This window comes from Chelonoidis abingdonii, chromosome 8 (genome assembly GCF_003597395.2).
Source record: "Chelonoidis abingdonii isolate Lonesome George chromosome 8, CheloAbing_2.0, whole genome shotgun sequence".
Taxonomy (NCBI): domain Eukaryota; kingdom Metazoa; phylum Chordata; order Testudines; family Testudinidae; genus Chelonoidis; species Chelonoidis abingdonii.
In genome coordinates this window covers 91,501,957-91,518,217 of record NC_133776.1, presented here as the reverse complement: position 1 = coordinate 91,518,217, position 16,261 = coordinate 91,501,957, and the positions used below count along the sequence as shown (strand labels likewise).

The following is a 16,261-nucleotide window of genomic DNA, read 5'->3' as shown; positions in this document are numbered from 1 at the left end:
GCTCTATGTGCTTTTACAAACATTATACATAGTACAATAAAATACTGTCCACACAATCAGAACCTAAAGTAGTGCAGATATGTGAAACTTGACTGATGCTATCACAGAGGAAAAGAAGTCTCTCTACTTCCTGCATAGCTATGGCATTAGACCTCAAAAATATTTCATGTGGTCGTTAGCTTGACAGAACACTTCCACTCCCAGTGCTCTTCTTAGATCATTTGTTAATCAAGGTGACATACAGGAACAAAGCTATGAAAGAGAGCTACTTTAGGGCCTCTAAATTGAAGGCACAAAAGATTATAAAGTTCTACAGGTCACCAATCAGCTCAACACTATCCTCTCTCAAAGCCCTATAGAAGCTCACTGTCTCCATTAATCTCTAAGGGTCAATCATCAAAATGAGTTCATCTTGCTGGACCACGTATATCCCAACCTCAAATCAGAGGAGACAACTATCTGTTCTTTAGAGGGAAGAAATCATCACCTCCCAAATTCCAAATCCAACTCACTCATCAGAGCCATGACAACTGCGGGTGATCACAAGCAGGAAGTCTTGCCAGGGTTTTTTTGATCCAGTGAGAAAACCTGTACACCAGTTCTACCCTATTCTTGTCTGGGGCCTCTCACACAAAATGGAAACACTTCTGAGACGGAACTTTGGGGACAGAGATCACCTGTCTGATGAAAGAAGCACAGCTAATACTATCTCCCCTGCTTCATGCACAATCTATATATGCAGCTGCAGGCAACTTCCCCAACACTGGTCCTGCAGTGTAACCCAACCGTGTCTCAATCATACATACAAAATGGAAGCCTCATCCATGATTAGCTCATGGAAAATAACCACTTTCCTGACCACCAATTTTACATGTCCCAATTAAAACAAGAACTGGATGCCTGTCCACTGACAGATTTGCTACAGGCAAAACTAATGGAAGCAACTAAAAACACTGGCCAAATTAATGAAGCATTACAATAAATTATTTTTAACTGGCCAAATCTGACTGAATTTTTTAAATAACTGTATCAGTTCTGCACTAGCTTAGGTCAATGCCATGTACACAACACTAAAATCCTTCAAAAACATGGGCCTGGTGAAAAATGGTACTCCCTCAATTAGGATGAATTTGAACTCAAGGCACAGGACTCATGAAAGCACCTGAATAAGTCTTTAATAACAACCTTACATAGGACTTAAGTAGCACATAGGGCATTGTGCACTGGAAAGAGTTTTGCCCTAACTTAACTGTCCAGTAAATAAGCATTTACCAAGTGCCACTGTAAAAGCTGACACACTGCCTAGAATTTGAAATAAAACACAACACTGAAATTAAAGTTCATTTGTCTTGATAATACATGTCAATAACCGATTTTAAAACAAATGATTACAGTGCTAGTATAATAAGAGTTAAGTGAGCAGAACTTTGTAATTTAGATATAGAAGGTGCAGTGACTCTGGAAAACAGACAAAGTTCCTCATACTTACTTGCCAGAAGCCAGTTATCCTTTTCCAGTTTCAGCCTCTGTAGAACCCTCTGCACATGCTCCAACTGCTTTTTCTCCTCTTCAAGAAGCTTGTCCTGAAGGGCCGTACAACGTTCTTTTTCTTTTTTCTTTTTATTTGGAGGCTACAAATGTCAATGCATTTCACTTTAATATTTGTTACCCTCTACTATATGCAAAAACAAGGATTAAAGATTTGGTTTACCGCAAACAAGTTTCAAATAAATATTCATCTAAACAATAAAATAATGTGTTGCTCTGGCAGCCATTCCACCCCACTATATCCTGCTTTTAATTATCTGATCATTCACATAATTTTAACCACAACATTCATGGATGGAGATCTTAAGTGAGCCTCTAAAACTGAAGACAAATGTCAAACTTTATTTTCATAATCAGAGAGCATTTCTGCAGTCCTTACTCAGTGAAGTCATCAAGTGTTCAAACCAAGTAAGGTTCTCTTATGGTAAAATTAGTTGTACTAGACTTGAACCTTCACCTGCAAATATTTATGTGATAATATTCATTGTAAAGAAGGAGTACAAAGCTAGATATCTGCTTGACTGAATTAGGTAAATTAGTAGTTAAATGCCTGAGTGTTTAATTGCTGCAAAAGTAGTTTATTGCGGTATGCTCCTAAGACATCATTTTTGTTCAACAAAATATAGTCCAGCTACACCAGTGGTTCTCAAATATTTTGTACAGGTGACTGCGTTCACACAGCAAGCCTCTGAGTGCGACACTCTCCCCCCCACCCCCCGCTTATAAATTAAGAATACTTTTAAAGCTATTTAACACTATTATAAATGCTGGAGGCAAAGCAGGGTTTAGGGTGGAGGTTGACAGCTTGCGACCCCCCACCCCCCAATATAACCACCTCGTGATCCCTAACTTCCAGTTTGAGAACCCCTGAGCTACACCATGTAGGAAAAAATAGATTTTCTGTATTGAAATACTTATAGCAAAAATAAACAGCATTTGACATGTACTGTATTTCCTCCAACAATTTGTACCTTGTTACCACAGGTACAAAATCAAAAAGAGAACCTCTACTAAACACACTTTGACATTTTGAAAAATTCTAGTATGAAATGATACCAGTACATAAAAATGACATTTTATATTGTTCAGAACAATGATTAAAACTATCTTTGATGTAAGATTTCATTGGCTGTCATGTTTAGGTTTCAATTTGAACATTAAAGAAAATTTTAAATATTCAACTATTTTAAAAGGTTTGCAAGCACAAACATACCATTTCCTGATTGTCATCTATAGCTTTCATCTGGACTTTAAGTTTATTGACTTCTCTGTCATAGCTATTATGTGGAACAGCAAGGTCATACATTGTCAAAGACCAAAATGTAGCATAGAACTGAGGACTGATGTCATCCCAAACTTTAGGAAGGTGCAAGGAGATCACAGCATCATGAACAGGAGCCATCACTAGCTCGCATGACGTGATGTACTTGTGAACTTTGTGCTGCTGTTTGTTTCCTTTCTCAGCTTTTTTAAGTTCATCATATTTTGACTAAAGATTAAAAAGAAAAGTATTTATGATTTCCATTGTTTTTACATATCTAATCATTCTTTTCTACACAATGTCATTTATCATTCAAAGGAAAACTCTCTCAAATGTATAGATACAGATTTACGCTCTACCCCAATTTTATATACATAAACCAAACATTAAAGAAATGCCTACGAAACTTTGAACATTTCTATGATGGTGAACGGCTCTGATTCTGCACCATCAAGGCTGCCACCTTCTCTGATGAAGAACCTCTCTGACCCATTTATTTCCGCATGGAAACTCCCTGCTCTCAGTTCCTGTATGCTGATATCTGGGAGGAGCAATTGCAGGTAAAGCCCTGCTCAATCCCTGCAGCCCAGGGATGAAACTTGTGCAATCTAGTCAGCATGTTGGAGCTATGAAGGAGTGGAGTATACTCAGTGCAGATGCACTCTTCAACAAATTTAGCTGCCAAACTCAAGTCTCTATTCAATGTGTGCAAACTGTAGTTTTTTAAGAGTCTGATATTCAGCCAAGAGTAAGTAAATTTTCACAGGTACGTCAAAGGCAATCTGTGACCACAGGATGACTCCGTTGCAAAAACTCCCTGGCTCCACAGCATGCAAGCACAAGAGCTTCTTTACAAAACAGCTCTAAGAACTTCTTTAACATGTGAAAAACATATTCCTTATTGTCATTCTCAGAAAATCATTTTAGCTGAAACCTTCAGGAAAAAAAACAAGTTTAGGCAGACTCACGGCATGGATAACCTCATCCTTAATTGTTTACGTTTGGCAAAATTATAAGCACCTAAGAATAGGATCTTGTAATGGAAAGTGTTGGGCAAACTTATGTATAAACATAGCTACCCACACCACTATCATGCACTTACACTGAGGTATTTGGTGGTTCATAGTTGTGTTTTTACAGCTGGGAATGCTGAGGCACAGAGGGGTTAAGTGACTTGTCCAAGGTTACAAAGAAATGTTTGTGGCAGAAATGGATACAGAACCCAGGTCTCATGACCTCTAAACAAACATTCCTTCCCAACTCTACAGGCAAACTGTAGCTCCCAAATTACACGCAAATTTTCAGTGAGAACATAACAAAGGTGTACAAAATGTAGCTAGAGTTCAGTGAAAACTGATAATATTAAAGCACGAGAAAGTAGACAAAAAGATTGCTTTTACTTACTGAAATATGATGTGCATACATAGGCCTGGAGAGGAAAAATGCAGCATCATGTGGTGTGTGAAACTCATTACAGAGAACATCAATAGAAGGCACTCGCTTAATGTAATCCTCTGTGCTTAGATTGGATGCTAAAAATCCACCAAACTGTACCAGAGTATCATGGCACTGAATTGAAACAGAGAAAGAATAAGAGGAAAAATTACAGGTTTTTGTGGGGAAAAACTAGGCAGGTTTAACAAATATCAACCTTTTTAAGGCAAATACATATATATATATATAGGTAACAAGCCATTAGTCACTTTCCTGAAAAGGTACACTTTAAACTACAGCTGAAAATATTATACTAATTCTTTCCATACTACAAAACACGTCTGCCGTTTATGAAAACTAATCCAGCCCCACGTTCTGCAACTAAATAAATTCATCACAAAAATTTATTTAATTCTAAAAGTATTCTGCCCAATTAGGATTCAACATTCTGCTTTCTAAATGTTTTTGAACCCTTTATTGTGGCCCTTGAAGATTTCAGAAAAACTGCTAAAATTAGGAGAATATTTTAAAATAATTTGCAAATTATATCTAAATTAAGATTTTAATTTATTTCAATAATTTTGTCTCTTTTCCTTTTGTTCTCATGTCAGCATAGACATTTCAAATATTAGAAAGAAAGACCCCAGTTAGCATGTAGAGTATATCAAAGTCTAAGTTTCATATAGAACCATGATATTTTATATCATGATACATTTTTTTGAAAGCTCCGCTGCTCTTTGTTGAAAATACAATATTGCATGGAGATCCAGCATTGAGGATGGTTCACAGAAAGAGCAAGCCTACAGAGATTGATTATTTTTGTGCATAGGCTGTTGTAGCCGAGCCTATGGCCAACAGAAGGTCTTGCTTACCCATGGACAAAGCTCCATTTAAGATACTTTAATGAGGTCACAGGGAAAAAAAAAGAAAAATCTAACCTCACACACCTGAGAGCTTCCAATACAGATTCTAAATTAATTTAGTGCCACTTGAATCTGTCAGCACAGAGACCCAGAATGAGAAATACCGAATGACAAGTAAGATACCAATGACTTCAAAAAAATCAGAAACAGGAAGACTTTATGAAGATAAAGCATGAAAATGTTTTAAAAGCCCCTAAAATAAAATTTCTCGAGAACCAAATCAGATAAGCAGGGTAACCTGGCCTAACCCAATGGTTAGAGAGGAGAAAGCTTTTTTAATCAATATGCTTGCTTAGGTTCAGATTTCCCAGTATAAAGGAAGAGCTTTGCTTTAAGCTTTCACATATAGGTCAATGGATTGAATTTGGAATCGGTAGATCAATGACACTAGCTGATGGCTGATTACTTCAACAGGTAAAATAAATAAGTGATCTCTCTCAAGTTCCTAAAAGAACGAGACAAATATCTAGGCCTACTTGTCCCTTCTCCCCTAAATGAAGGTTGGACTAAGGGTCTGATCCTATAAACACTAACTGCGAAGTGTCCTTTTCTTTCAGTTTTGTGACTTGTTTGTGCTCAATTACATAATTAGCTTTTGACACTAAAATAATAATTTATAAATAAAACACCTGAAAAAACAAACTACCAAAATTACAACCGGTATGTAGGTCTTTCAAAGCTTAATATCTCCATTTATACATCTGCAGGAAGTTAGCCCTGAACTGTGAATACTCACAGGGAAATACATTCGAGAGACCAGGTGGGTAAGGTAATATCTTTTATCATGACAGTGTTAAATTGACAAAAATCAGAATAATTCAACAGACTTTGAAAAGATACATATAGCACTTTCATGTACTGTTCCAATAAGTCATAGGTTATAAAAGGTTTTTCTTATTTAAAATATAACAGAGCCCACACTGAAGTCTAAAAGCCTTTTCTCTTTTAGCGATTTTAACATTAACGAACATTGTGAAGTTTGCATGGCAAAACAATAGATCTAGGAATCTACAACTGTTTTTCAAAAGAATTCACTTCTAAGTTGAATCAAATCTCAGTTTGACATTAGTGGAAAATATCTAAACACAAAATCAATTTTTTGAAAAAGATAACTACGAAAATACATCATATGTTCAGTATGTAATTTTAAAGAGGAGGCGTCTTATATTTACTATTTTGACAGTAAAAACTGTGCTATGCAGTATTTATATCAAATAAGCAGGCTAAACTTAGCTGAAGAATTAAAAATCTTTCTATTTAAAAATGTAAACATGTAATTGTTTCTACTTGCCTGATCGTACAGCTTTCCCACCAGCTTCAAATGTTTCTCCCCTCCCTCCTGAAAGATCACACCATTTCGCTGTTGAGCCATAAGCAGGCACAATGGAAGGGCCAGATCATGGTCAAGCAATGCATCTTTTAATCTCTGAGAAGATTTTTTAGTGTTTCTGATCTGGCCAAAATATCCACCCTGTCCAGAGAGCCAAGAAAACCAGAAGTTAAGGTATTCCAATTAAGAAATATCACTTTATTATAGAAAATAGACAAATAGTAAATAGATATAGTATCAGCTTATGACTTATGACAGTATAAGCAATTCATCAACATTTGCCCAATTTCTTGAACTTCAGTAAAACCAGTAAATTAACTTGCACTCCCACCTCAGCTTTTAGCTGTTCTCCACCAGTCATGGCTTCTAGCTGCTCCATTGTCATCTCTTCTGTTATTTCTATTCCAGCCATTTTTTGTACCACTTCTTTTAAAATAAGCAAGTCAAAGCTGCACAGAAGAAAAATAAGAACTACATAAAAATGAAATACTATGAGCAACAGAAATGGTTACTTAACAATAGCTAATACAAAATAAAACCATTGCATGTTAAAATTGCTGTAGTGAAACAAGACCAAAACACAAACACAACATTCCTTCTCACAGGGCAGGAGCAGCTCCAGGCCCCAGCACGCCAAGCGCGTGCCTGGGGTGGCAAGCCGCGGGGGGCGCTCTTACCTGCAGAGGGTCCACCGGTGGAGGGGCTTCAGTGGACCTCCCGCACCCCTGCAGGAGGTCCGCTGAAGCCGCAGGACCAATGGATCCTCTGTGCTTGGGGCGGCAAAATGTCTAGAGCCGCCCCGTCACAAGGAAATTAAGGTTCAGGAACACCGCTAAATGCTGGAAGAAAAACTTTTTGAAAATTTACAGGTAGTAGTAAAAATGATATGCCTCCAATGGCCCAAGACTGGGGCCACAGGGTTCTGCGGGAGAGAAATATTGGGATCCAATCCTGCAAACAGTAACAGGTACAGTGCCACTTACTTACAATACCAACAAATTAATTACAAAAAACTGCAGCTGTTTCTTTTGTATCTCTTATCTTTATATGCATTTCATGTATATATCAGCCAAAACAGATTAAAAAAAACTATTGAGAAATACTCAGATAATTGCTTTTAAAAGAATTGTTTTTAAAGAAGATTCAGAGCACACAGTGAGAGTTTAATGACAGAAACCTAAAGTGAATATAGCGATCTTACCTTGACCTATTAAACATGTGTCTAACCTGTAAAGTGCAGAAGATATGAAAAGCCACAATGGCTACCTCCTCAAGAAATCTCATTTTGCTTGATATGTTCAACTCAAAAGAAAGGGCCGCAAATTATGACAGATCACATCTCTGCCTTTTACTAAACAACTAAACATATACAACTGTTTATAAAGTGCTTTTACCACAATTTTCTCACTCAAAACTCTAACATCTAAAACATCACAAAACATTTCTGGCTACAGAATTTAAAATAAACTGCAGCCAGTAGGAATTCTTAATCCAAACGTCTAGTCCCATCCATTCCAATTTCTCCATAACCATCGAGGTCAGAAATTCATTCTGGTTATCAAATTTGTTTTGCTGTTGATTTCAGTAACCAAGAAAATGTCCTACATAAGAACGGCCATACTGAGTCAGACCAAAGGTCCTTCTAGCCCAGCATCCTGTCTTCCGACAGTCGCCAATGCCAGGTGCCCCAGAGGGAATGAACAGAACAGGTAATCATCAAGTGATCCAACCCATTGCCCATTCCCAGCTTCTGGCAAACAGAGGCTAGGGACACCATCCCTGCCTATCCTGGCTAAATTATGGAAGAGAGTGAGTGGATAGAGACCTTGGTTTTAGGTGATAATGTTCACTATCTTCGTTTTACAGATGGGGAAACTGAGGCACAGAGCAGGAAAGTGATTTGCCTGAGGTCACCCAGCAGGCCACTGGCAGAGCCAGACTTAGAACCCAGGCCTCCTGGATCCCAGTCTCATGCTTTATCCACTACACCACTTGGACCATTATTATCTGTGATGTAGTTACTATTCTTTTTAATCGAAGTCCACAAGTAGTAATATGAACACTCTAAACCACCTTTCCAAAATAGGGAAGTCTAGTTTTCTTTCACCGCTGCCCAACGCTGCATTGTATGTTAAGCTATTTAATAATTTAACAGCATTTATAAGATATTTGCGCAACATTGAGGTAGGATGGGAAAAGTTATTTACCTTACTTTCTGTAGTTAAGTGGTGACTGTACCATTACCAGAGTACATAAAAAGGTGGGAATTGGTATGCACATGTGAAACAAGGTTGTCTGTGTTGAAGGGAAGGAACAGACTGCATTTTTCAACTCCCCGAGCCCTAAAACTCTGTGCTGAAATGCCCCTATTTTACTGCCGGTGCAGGGATTGTGTTTTCTTTTCTCTTTTTAAGCAAAAATGCAAGATCTTAACTATTTCAAATAAATTATTAGCTCGCTATTAGCATTCATAAATTATCTTTCACCAAATTTTAAGGAAAGGGTTCATAGTACAGGAATGTATTATAAATCCATACTTACCAAATATGACAAAACTACCCACTGAACAATAAAAAACAGGAAAAAAAACAAAGTGCACGAAGCAGTGGAAGGGGAAGGAAGAAAGGATTCAGGCTGTAAAGTTTGTTTACAACTGAAAACTTTTGAACAAAGGACACCATCAGTGCTGACAAGCTGGAGATCCAAGGAGCAACTGGACAGCAAGTAACTGCATAGTCATTAAATATATTACACTATTTAAATATTCAAAGTAAAAAAAAATGAAAGAATTTTTAAGACATTTTGCAGACAAGATATTGGGAACAACAATAAGAGAAACTATAAGGATCAGCTTTCTTGAATACTAATAGTTGTAGATACATTTTTCTAAATTAAGTATACATGTATATACTGTAAGTGTTCCAGTGATTCAGGCTCAACCAGAGGTTCTAGTACTGAAGTGCATGAAAAACAACAAACACTGACTCGAAAGAACATGCCATAACCATACATACTAAAGGAAAATATTACAGCTATATGTTCTCTTTTCCTGGTACCTCAAGCTCTCTAACTTTCTGACTGGTATTCAAGTACAGTTTTACTATTACCAGTACTTTTGCATTAGCGAAGGGCAATCAAACAACTAGTAAATTTTAAAACAGAGGGTGTTATACAAATTAAATAGGTCAGACTTGCCTTTTTCCAGCCTTTAGTTGGTTTGCTACATACTGCAGTAGACCAGCAAGTTCAATCGGATATTTTCGGAAAACTGCACCACAAAAACTAGCTAGACCTAAAGTAGATGGAGAGGAAAAAATAGCTGTGACTGAAAGTTATGCATCATGTATTTCAACATAAGATTACTATCCTCTGCATTTACTCAGCTATTCATTGCTAACACTCCCACTTAATATTTTCTATTGCCTTTACTTGCTAGATTGATTTTTCCTTTGAAAAACTGATAAAGTAACAGCTGTGATAAATACCTGAAACACTAATTTATTAAACAAAACAAAAATACTAACTCTGCAGCCAGCTAGAAATTGTAGTGTCATCGTGTTTCATTCTCTCCTTCTCGGGATTTGCCAGAGCTTCAATGATGCAGTCTTTTACAAAGTTAAAGAATATATTTTTTTCTCCAGTAAGTTTGAAATAAGCTTTAATAATAATTAATAATAATACTGTACTTCTTTAAATTGCTTTACAAATATTATTTAAACCTAAAGATATCCCTATAAGGTAAATAAGTTATCTCCATTTGAGTTGCCAGCAGCCACATACAATTGTCCCTTCAAATGCACATATTCTAATATGCAAACACTATACTTGAACATTTAGAAAGCATCATCCTAAAACATGATATATACTAAGAGATTAGCGTCATTGAAGACAATTACAGCTGAAAAATAACCATATAAGTTTATAAAGACACAATAAAACCAAAATACCAAAAAAACAAATTACCACCATATCATTTAGGAAGCATGGGAATCCTACAAGGGTAGGTGTTCATCAAAATAGTAAAATAGCTCTGGAAAAGGAGCATTTTCATACAATGTCAGAAAGCGGGAAAGGCTCGAAAGTGGAAAAGTCTAGTTCCCCACCCTAGGAGCTACCACAGCAAGACCTGAGACCTAACAGAAAGCTGGACACCAAAGTACAGCTACAACATGAAACAACACCTAGTGATGGGCAGATGGGCAATCAAGGATTAAGATACAAGGCATACAATTAGCACATGTATTTTACACATAAAGGATACATGCCAAGACGTCATAGTTCAGTGAAGTGAGGTATTTCAATGAATCAACAACTGGTGTAATTAAATTATCATACTTCTGTATTTGTGACAAAATCTGAAAACAACAAAAATGAAATAGATAAGATTTATTCAGACAAACTAAAACAGTGCTACATTCCCTTAATCTCATGTAAACCTAGAAATTCCTAGGTCATTACCTACTATGGTAAATAGGCTAGTATGGTCAACATTTATACCTATGTTTTAAAAACATAACACCAGTTTCAACAAAATGTTTCAGTTGCTTCTATAGCAAAAGGTAATCTCATCGGATTTCTGTGGCGTGCACACACACACACAAAAAACACAGTAGTGCAACTGATCATGTAAAAATATTTCCATATAAGCAATTTCTTTAAAATGAATGATAGTGTTAGCCTTCAGACCAACAGAAAACATAATCCCAAAAAAGTTTCTGCTCTTGTATATATATTTTTCTAAATATTAATACAAATAAATAACACTCCATCCTCAATAAGCAATAAGAATAACACTCCATCCTCAAGCAATAAGAATTGCTGCCACTGAGTGTCATACTGAAAGCTAACACAGAGCAAAAATGAAAAGGGGTTTTGTTTGCTTTACTTCTTGTTTTCAACCACTTCAGATTTCACTACAAGAAATTAAAATAGAAACCAAAATGAACAAGTAAAAAAAAAAGATGCAATAGTTGATTGCAATCACACGGTTATTGTTATTAAGCTGAAGTACCACAATGATATACATTTTAAAAAGTGACTAGTGATTCAGTGCCCTACACATGATACGTTATAGGGATCTGACTTTCAGAGGGTGAGTCAGGACTTGTTGAAAATTGGGCCTCTCTCAATTTGTCTACCCAAAATTATTAGTCACTTTTCCAAATCTCAGAGTATATTTTTACATTTCTACTGAATTACCATCTTTTTAAAACCTATCATAAATCAAGAATAATAGAATTAGCACTTTTCTCCAATTTATTAAAATATCATGAACAAAATATGCAATCCATCCTCCCCTTAAATATATATACATAGTGTTCATTCTGTAACACTTCCTCACACAAGCCCTAATGACTTAAAATGAGACTGTTCACATTAGAAAGGAAAGGTCACATTAGGTCCACACATACATACTTAAACATATGCATATCACATCACATACATAATCAAATAAAATTGTTGGATTGCTATGGCTTAGCTTCCCAATTTGTCTTCCAGAAGGCTTCACATTTTCCTTGGTTAGACGCCTGTAAAAGAAGAGATACTTTATTTCAATTAACTCCTTCACAGGATGTTAGGGTGACCAGATGTCCTGATTTTATAGGAACAGTCCCGATTTTTGGGTCTTTTTCTTATATAGGCTCCTATAACCCCCTACCCACTGTCCTGATTTTTCACATTTGCTGTCTGGTCACCCTACAGGGTGTTAGTAATTTTACTATTCTCTCTCACAAATATACATCTTATTCCTAAGCACACCTTTACCAATTAGATAGCCTAAATCCCTTTTTTGAAGAGGAAATAGTTGACAAAAATGCTCCAAACACCGGTAATGGAAATTCATCTACAGGCTTCCAATCTGAATCCAGCATAAATTGCAAAAATCTAAACACTATTCCATTGCCGACACATAAGAGCTGGCAATCTCAACACAGTGTCTAGTGAACAACCAACACTAACTGATGTACTTCTAAGCAGACTAGGCAAAAGGGCTAGGGACTGAAATACCCTTAGTCCCTACAGTGTAGGGGCCACAGGACAATGTTAACCCCCCCCACCCCCCGCCAAAGACTTGTATCTGCCCCATAGATAAAATACTTGAAATATAAAGACCAATCACATTGATATCTTCCATAAGCATAGGAAAAGTTAACTTATGCTATCCTCATTCCTGTAAATCTAATTTTTTTAAAATATCTATTTAACTGTTAGTTTAATAATTAATTTATTTTATTAACCTCCGTGAACAGAAGAAACATTGTTGAGATTTCAGAATTTTTCACTTTTAGAATATTTGATAATGAAGCTGCAAGCTTAATACTGAAACCGAAGACTAAGTAATTTTTTCACAGAAATGTAAAAGGAGAAGGGTGGTACTTTGGCAGTTTTACACATGTACTGGCACCACTTCTGCTTCAGGGATCATAGCACTACATTACTGCAGCATTGCAATCTCTAGTAATTTCTCAAGGACTTCACTGCTTTGAAAGTCAAATCAGCAGCAGAACTGAGTTAATTCAAACTGCCCTAAAAGGAACAATAGGTATTTTAATGCTAATATTTCTTGCTGTGTTTTGAAACAATTTATTTTGTTCTCTTCAGAACTGCCTTTATCGAAAACATTTATCATTAAAGTGTATAATCAAAAGGAAGTATGACTATGTGAAAATTCAAGTGAACAGCTGAAGTTATTTAAGAAGGAAAAACACAAACATATGTCTCAGTTTTTCTATCAACAGTGTATTGAAAAAGAAATGCAGTTTCCTTAGGATTAATGCTACCAGTAAGCCTGAATTCAGTTAGTAATACAGTATTGGCTAAAAATGTCTTATTATTCTTTCTTGCTGTACATCATATCCTAAAGCATGAATATCATGTCTACTTGATTAAACCCTATTTAAACTTCAATATCTGATATACTGAGTTTAGAGTTTACCATAATTTGAAGCGTATCTTTTAATTATTCTAAAATATGTATGAGAACATACTGACAATTGTCCAGTGGTTAGGACACTAGTCGGTGAATTGGGAGACTGAATTCAATTCCCTGCTTTAACACAGACTTCCCATGTGACCTTGGATAAGTCACTTGATCTCTGTGCCTCAGTTCCCCATCCATAAAATGGAATAACAGCACTTCCATACATCAAAGTGATGTTGTGAGGATAAATACACTGACAATTGCGAGGTGCTGAGATAATATGGCAATGGGAGGCCACATAAAGATAAACAGATAGAATGCACTGCCAACTGCAATCTCAATAATGTATACAGTATTTCTCAATTCTCTACCAAAACTGCTGTGCAATACAGAACAGTTTGCCTTATTTCATCCCAATGGCCTCTTTGAAAGCAGTGCCAGTCTGCATTGAGTTAAATTGGCAAAAGCAGATTGGGATATTTTAGCATTGTATATACACATCTTTTAACGTTTGTATTTTTTGATTCTTCCTCACACTCACGTTTTGACTTCCTCACTGTCACTTGAAAAATTTTGTTATTAAGGTGTATATTAAAGTACTTGATCACAAAAATAACATGTTTCTTCTGTATGTGGGATAAGTGCACGTTCTTGGGTATTTCTGCAGAAACACAGTGATATATGGTAGCCAGTGAGAGCACATGATCGGTATTAACATGGTTATAAATGTGTAATACTTCCTACTTTTTCTTAAATGGTAACAATGTTAAGGAACCAACTACACATCCATATCTACTGCGTGGGAGGAAAATGGTGAGGGTCTATGGTCTGTGTTACACAGGAGATCTGACTAGTTGATTATAATGGTTCCTTCTGGCCTTAAAATCTGCAAATCAAAAATCTATTAAGTGACTTTGTCTTGCCTGTAGGAAGAGTTCTATTCACGATAACCATGTTACTATAGCATGGGTAAAACCACATGGGTTCAGTTCACACATGCAACAAAAAGGTGATTTAACATGAAACCCTGACATAGTAGATAGAGTTGCAAAGAGGGACTCCAAATGTACATACTGTAAGTTTCAACCACATATAATTTTTCAACTTAAAATTAACTCCATGTGTGTGGAAGATGACAAACATCACAATTTGAGTTTGGATTGGGAGAAAATATACCACACAAGAAGTCAAACCCACAGAATGGAAATTATGAAGTGCAGTTGTCTATAGGGAAGGATTTGGGAGATTCTAGGAGATCCTCCCAGCAATCAATATAGCCTGCATTACAATGCATTGTTTCTAAAGAAAAATCTTGCAGAAAACAGAGAGCTCTTAAGGTGATTCTGTGCAAGAAATGTTGTCTCATAGAAGATATTAATTTAAGTTATTTTCACTTGGCATAGTCTTGACAAAAATGGGGAAAAAAACAAAACCCTTTGCTGAACATTAATTTGACAAAACAATCAGTCTGACATTATTTATTCATGGAAGTTTTAGTGAATCACAAAACATTATTTTTAAGAGACTCTCTGTTCATAAGGCATTAAATGACAAGTACCCTGTAAACAGGAATCATCTTTGTCAAGTATTAATGCTGGCAGGATTCACTGTGACACCTACCTGAAACATCTGAAAGTTAGTCCTAAAATCTCATTAACTTTTAACTGCAAAATATGAAAACCAGTGTAACTTACTTCATGATATATTTGGCTCTGTCTATAGTTTGAGCTTTAACTTTCACTAGAAGTGGGTGACTGTTGTATGTTTCATTCTTCCATTGTCCATAGAGACGATAGCTTGGAGTGATAAGAATGGGAGAAAGAAAAAGGAGCATCATTCAATCTGAAAAAAAAATTTAAAATGACTTTCCGTACGTGAAATAAAAATGTATTCTATGCTACTCACCGATACTGGTATGGAAAAGTTTTGAACATTCCCCAGAGTTCCTCGGACATGCACGCATTGCAGTCCATTAAAGTAAGAGATGGGAGCAAAACTTGGTCGGTAATATTTAACAAACAGCTAAACAAAATCTCCTGAGATAAAACACACAAAAAATAGCACAAAATAACTTATGAGACAAGTTCAAAAAAAAGTAACTGTCAATGTGAAGTTATTTACCTTCATTAACTAATAAAATGTCTTTATGGTTTATGCCTCATGATATACTGTGGTTTCCTATTTATATGGAAAAACATCTACATTATAAAATCTGATTTTAAGCAGAAATATCTTGTTAGATACTCATAACCACTGTTCTAAACGTATTATCCATATAGTGTTGAGGGAAGTGGTAGAAAAAGTCAATGGTTCATGATTCCAAAACAACAAATTGATAAAATTCCAACTAATGCGATAAGTCACTTTTTTATTTTGATATCAAATGGCATGAGAGAGTAATTTTTACAATTGTTTTAAAAAGTAATTTTTAAACCAATAGAAAGGTATCCTATACTACATTAGGACTGTCTTTATAGACAACTTGCCATTTGAAATCTCAGTTTTCAAAATGTGAATTTTTTCAGTTATTATACCTGCTCCTGAAACCTCCCTGCCAATTTGTGTTTTCACAATCACATTTCCATCTTTTTTTTAAAAATATTATATATATTTTCTTTTCCCTTTTACTGTGGTTAATACCCATATGAACAGGGATATAGTGCACAAAAAAAATAGAATTTTTTTTTCTATTTCTGTTAGTTATGGTTAGGCTTGGCAGAATTAGATTTTGTTTACTTATCATTTCAATGGATAATATCTGTTTATTTTTAAGCATTTTTTATTAATTTAAATTTTTAGTTACAGAAAATTATGGGGGGAATTAAGTTAATAAAGAGGTTGGA

At 35.7% G+C, this 16,261-nt stretch overlaps 1 protein-coding gene across 3 annotated transcripts in view; it reads right to left on the bottom strand.

Annotated features, from left to right (window-relative positions):
- The window catches only part of THOC2 (THO complex subunit 2), a 102,583-nt gene that overhangs the window by 28,821 nt on the left and 57,501 nt on the right, over window positions 1-16,261 (bottom strand). For all 3 annotated transcript variants that reach the window (XM_032789912.2, XM_032789913.2, XM_075068836.1), the window contains 11 exons: window positions 15,324-15,454; window positions 15,113-15,214; window positions 11,940-12,024; window positions 10,758-10,851; window positions 10,021-10,101; window positions 9,692-9,788; window positions 6,828-6,945; window positions 6,458-6,637; window positions 4,214-4,378; window positions 2,762-3,037; window positions 1,490-1,631 (listed from right to left, as the gene is read on the bottom strand). In XM_032789912.2, coding sequence (XP_032645803.1) covers window positions 1,490-1,631; window positions 2,762-3,037; window positions 4,214-4,378; window positions 6,458-6,637; window positions 6,828-6,945; window positions 9,692-9,788; window positions 10,021-10,101; window positions 10,758-10,851; window positions 11,940-12,024; window positions 15,113-15,214; window positions 15,324-15,454 — 1,471 coding nt within the window. The remainder of the gene's footprint in view (window positions 1-1,489; window positions 1,632-2,761; window positions 3,038-4,213; window positions 4,379-6,457; window positions 6,638-6,827; window positions 6,946-9,691; window positions 9,789-10,020; window positions 10,102-10,757; window positions 10,852-11,939; window positions 12,025-15,112; window positions 15,215-15,323; window positions 15,455-16,261) is intronic.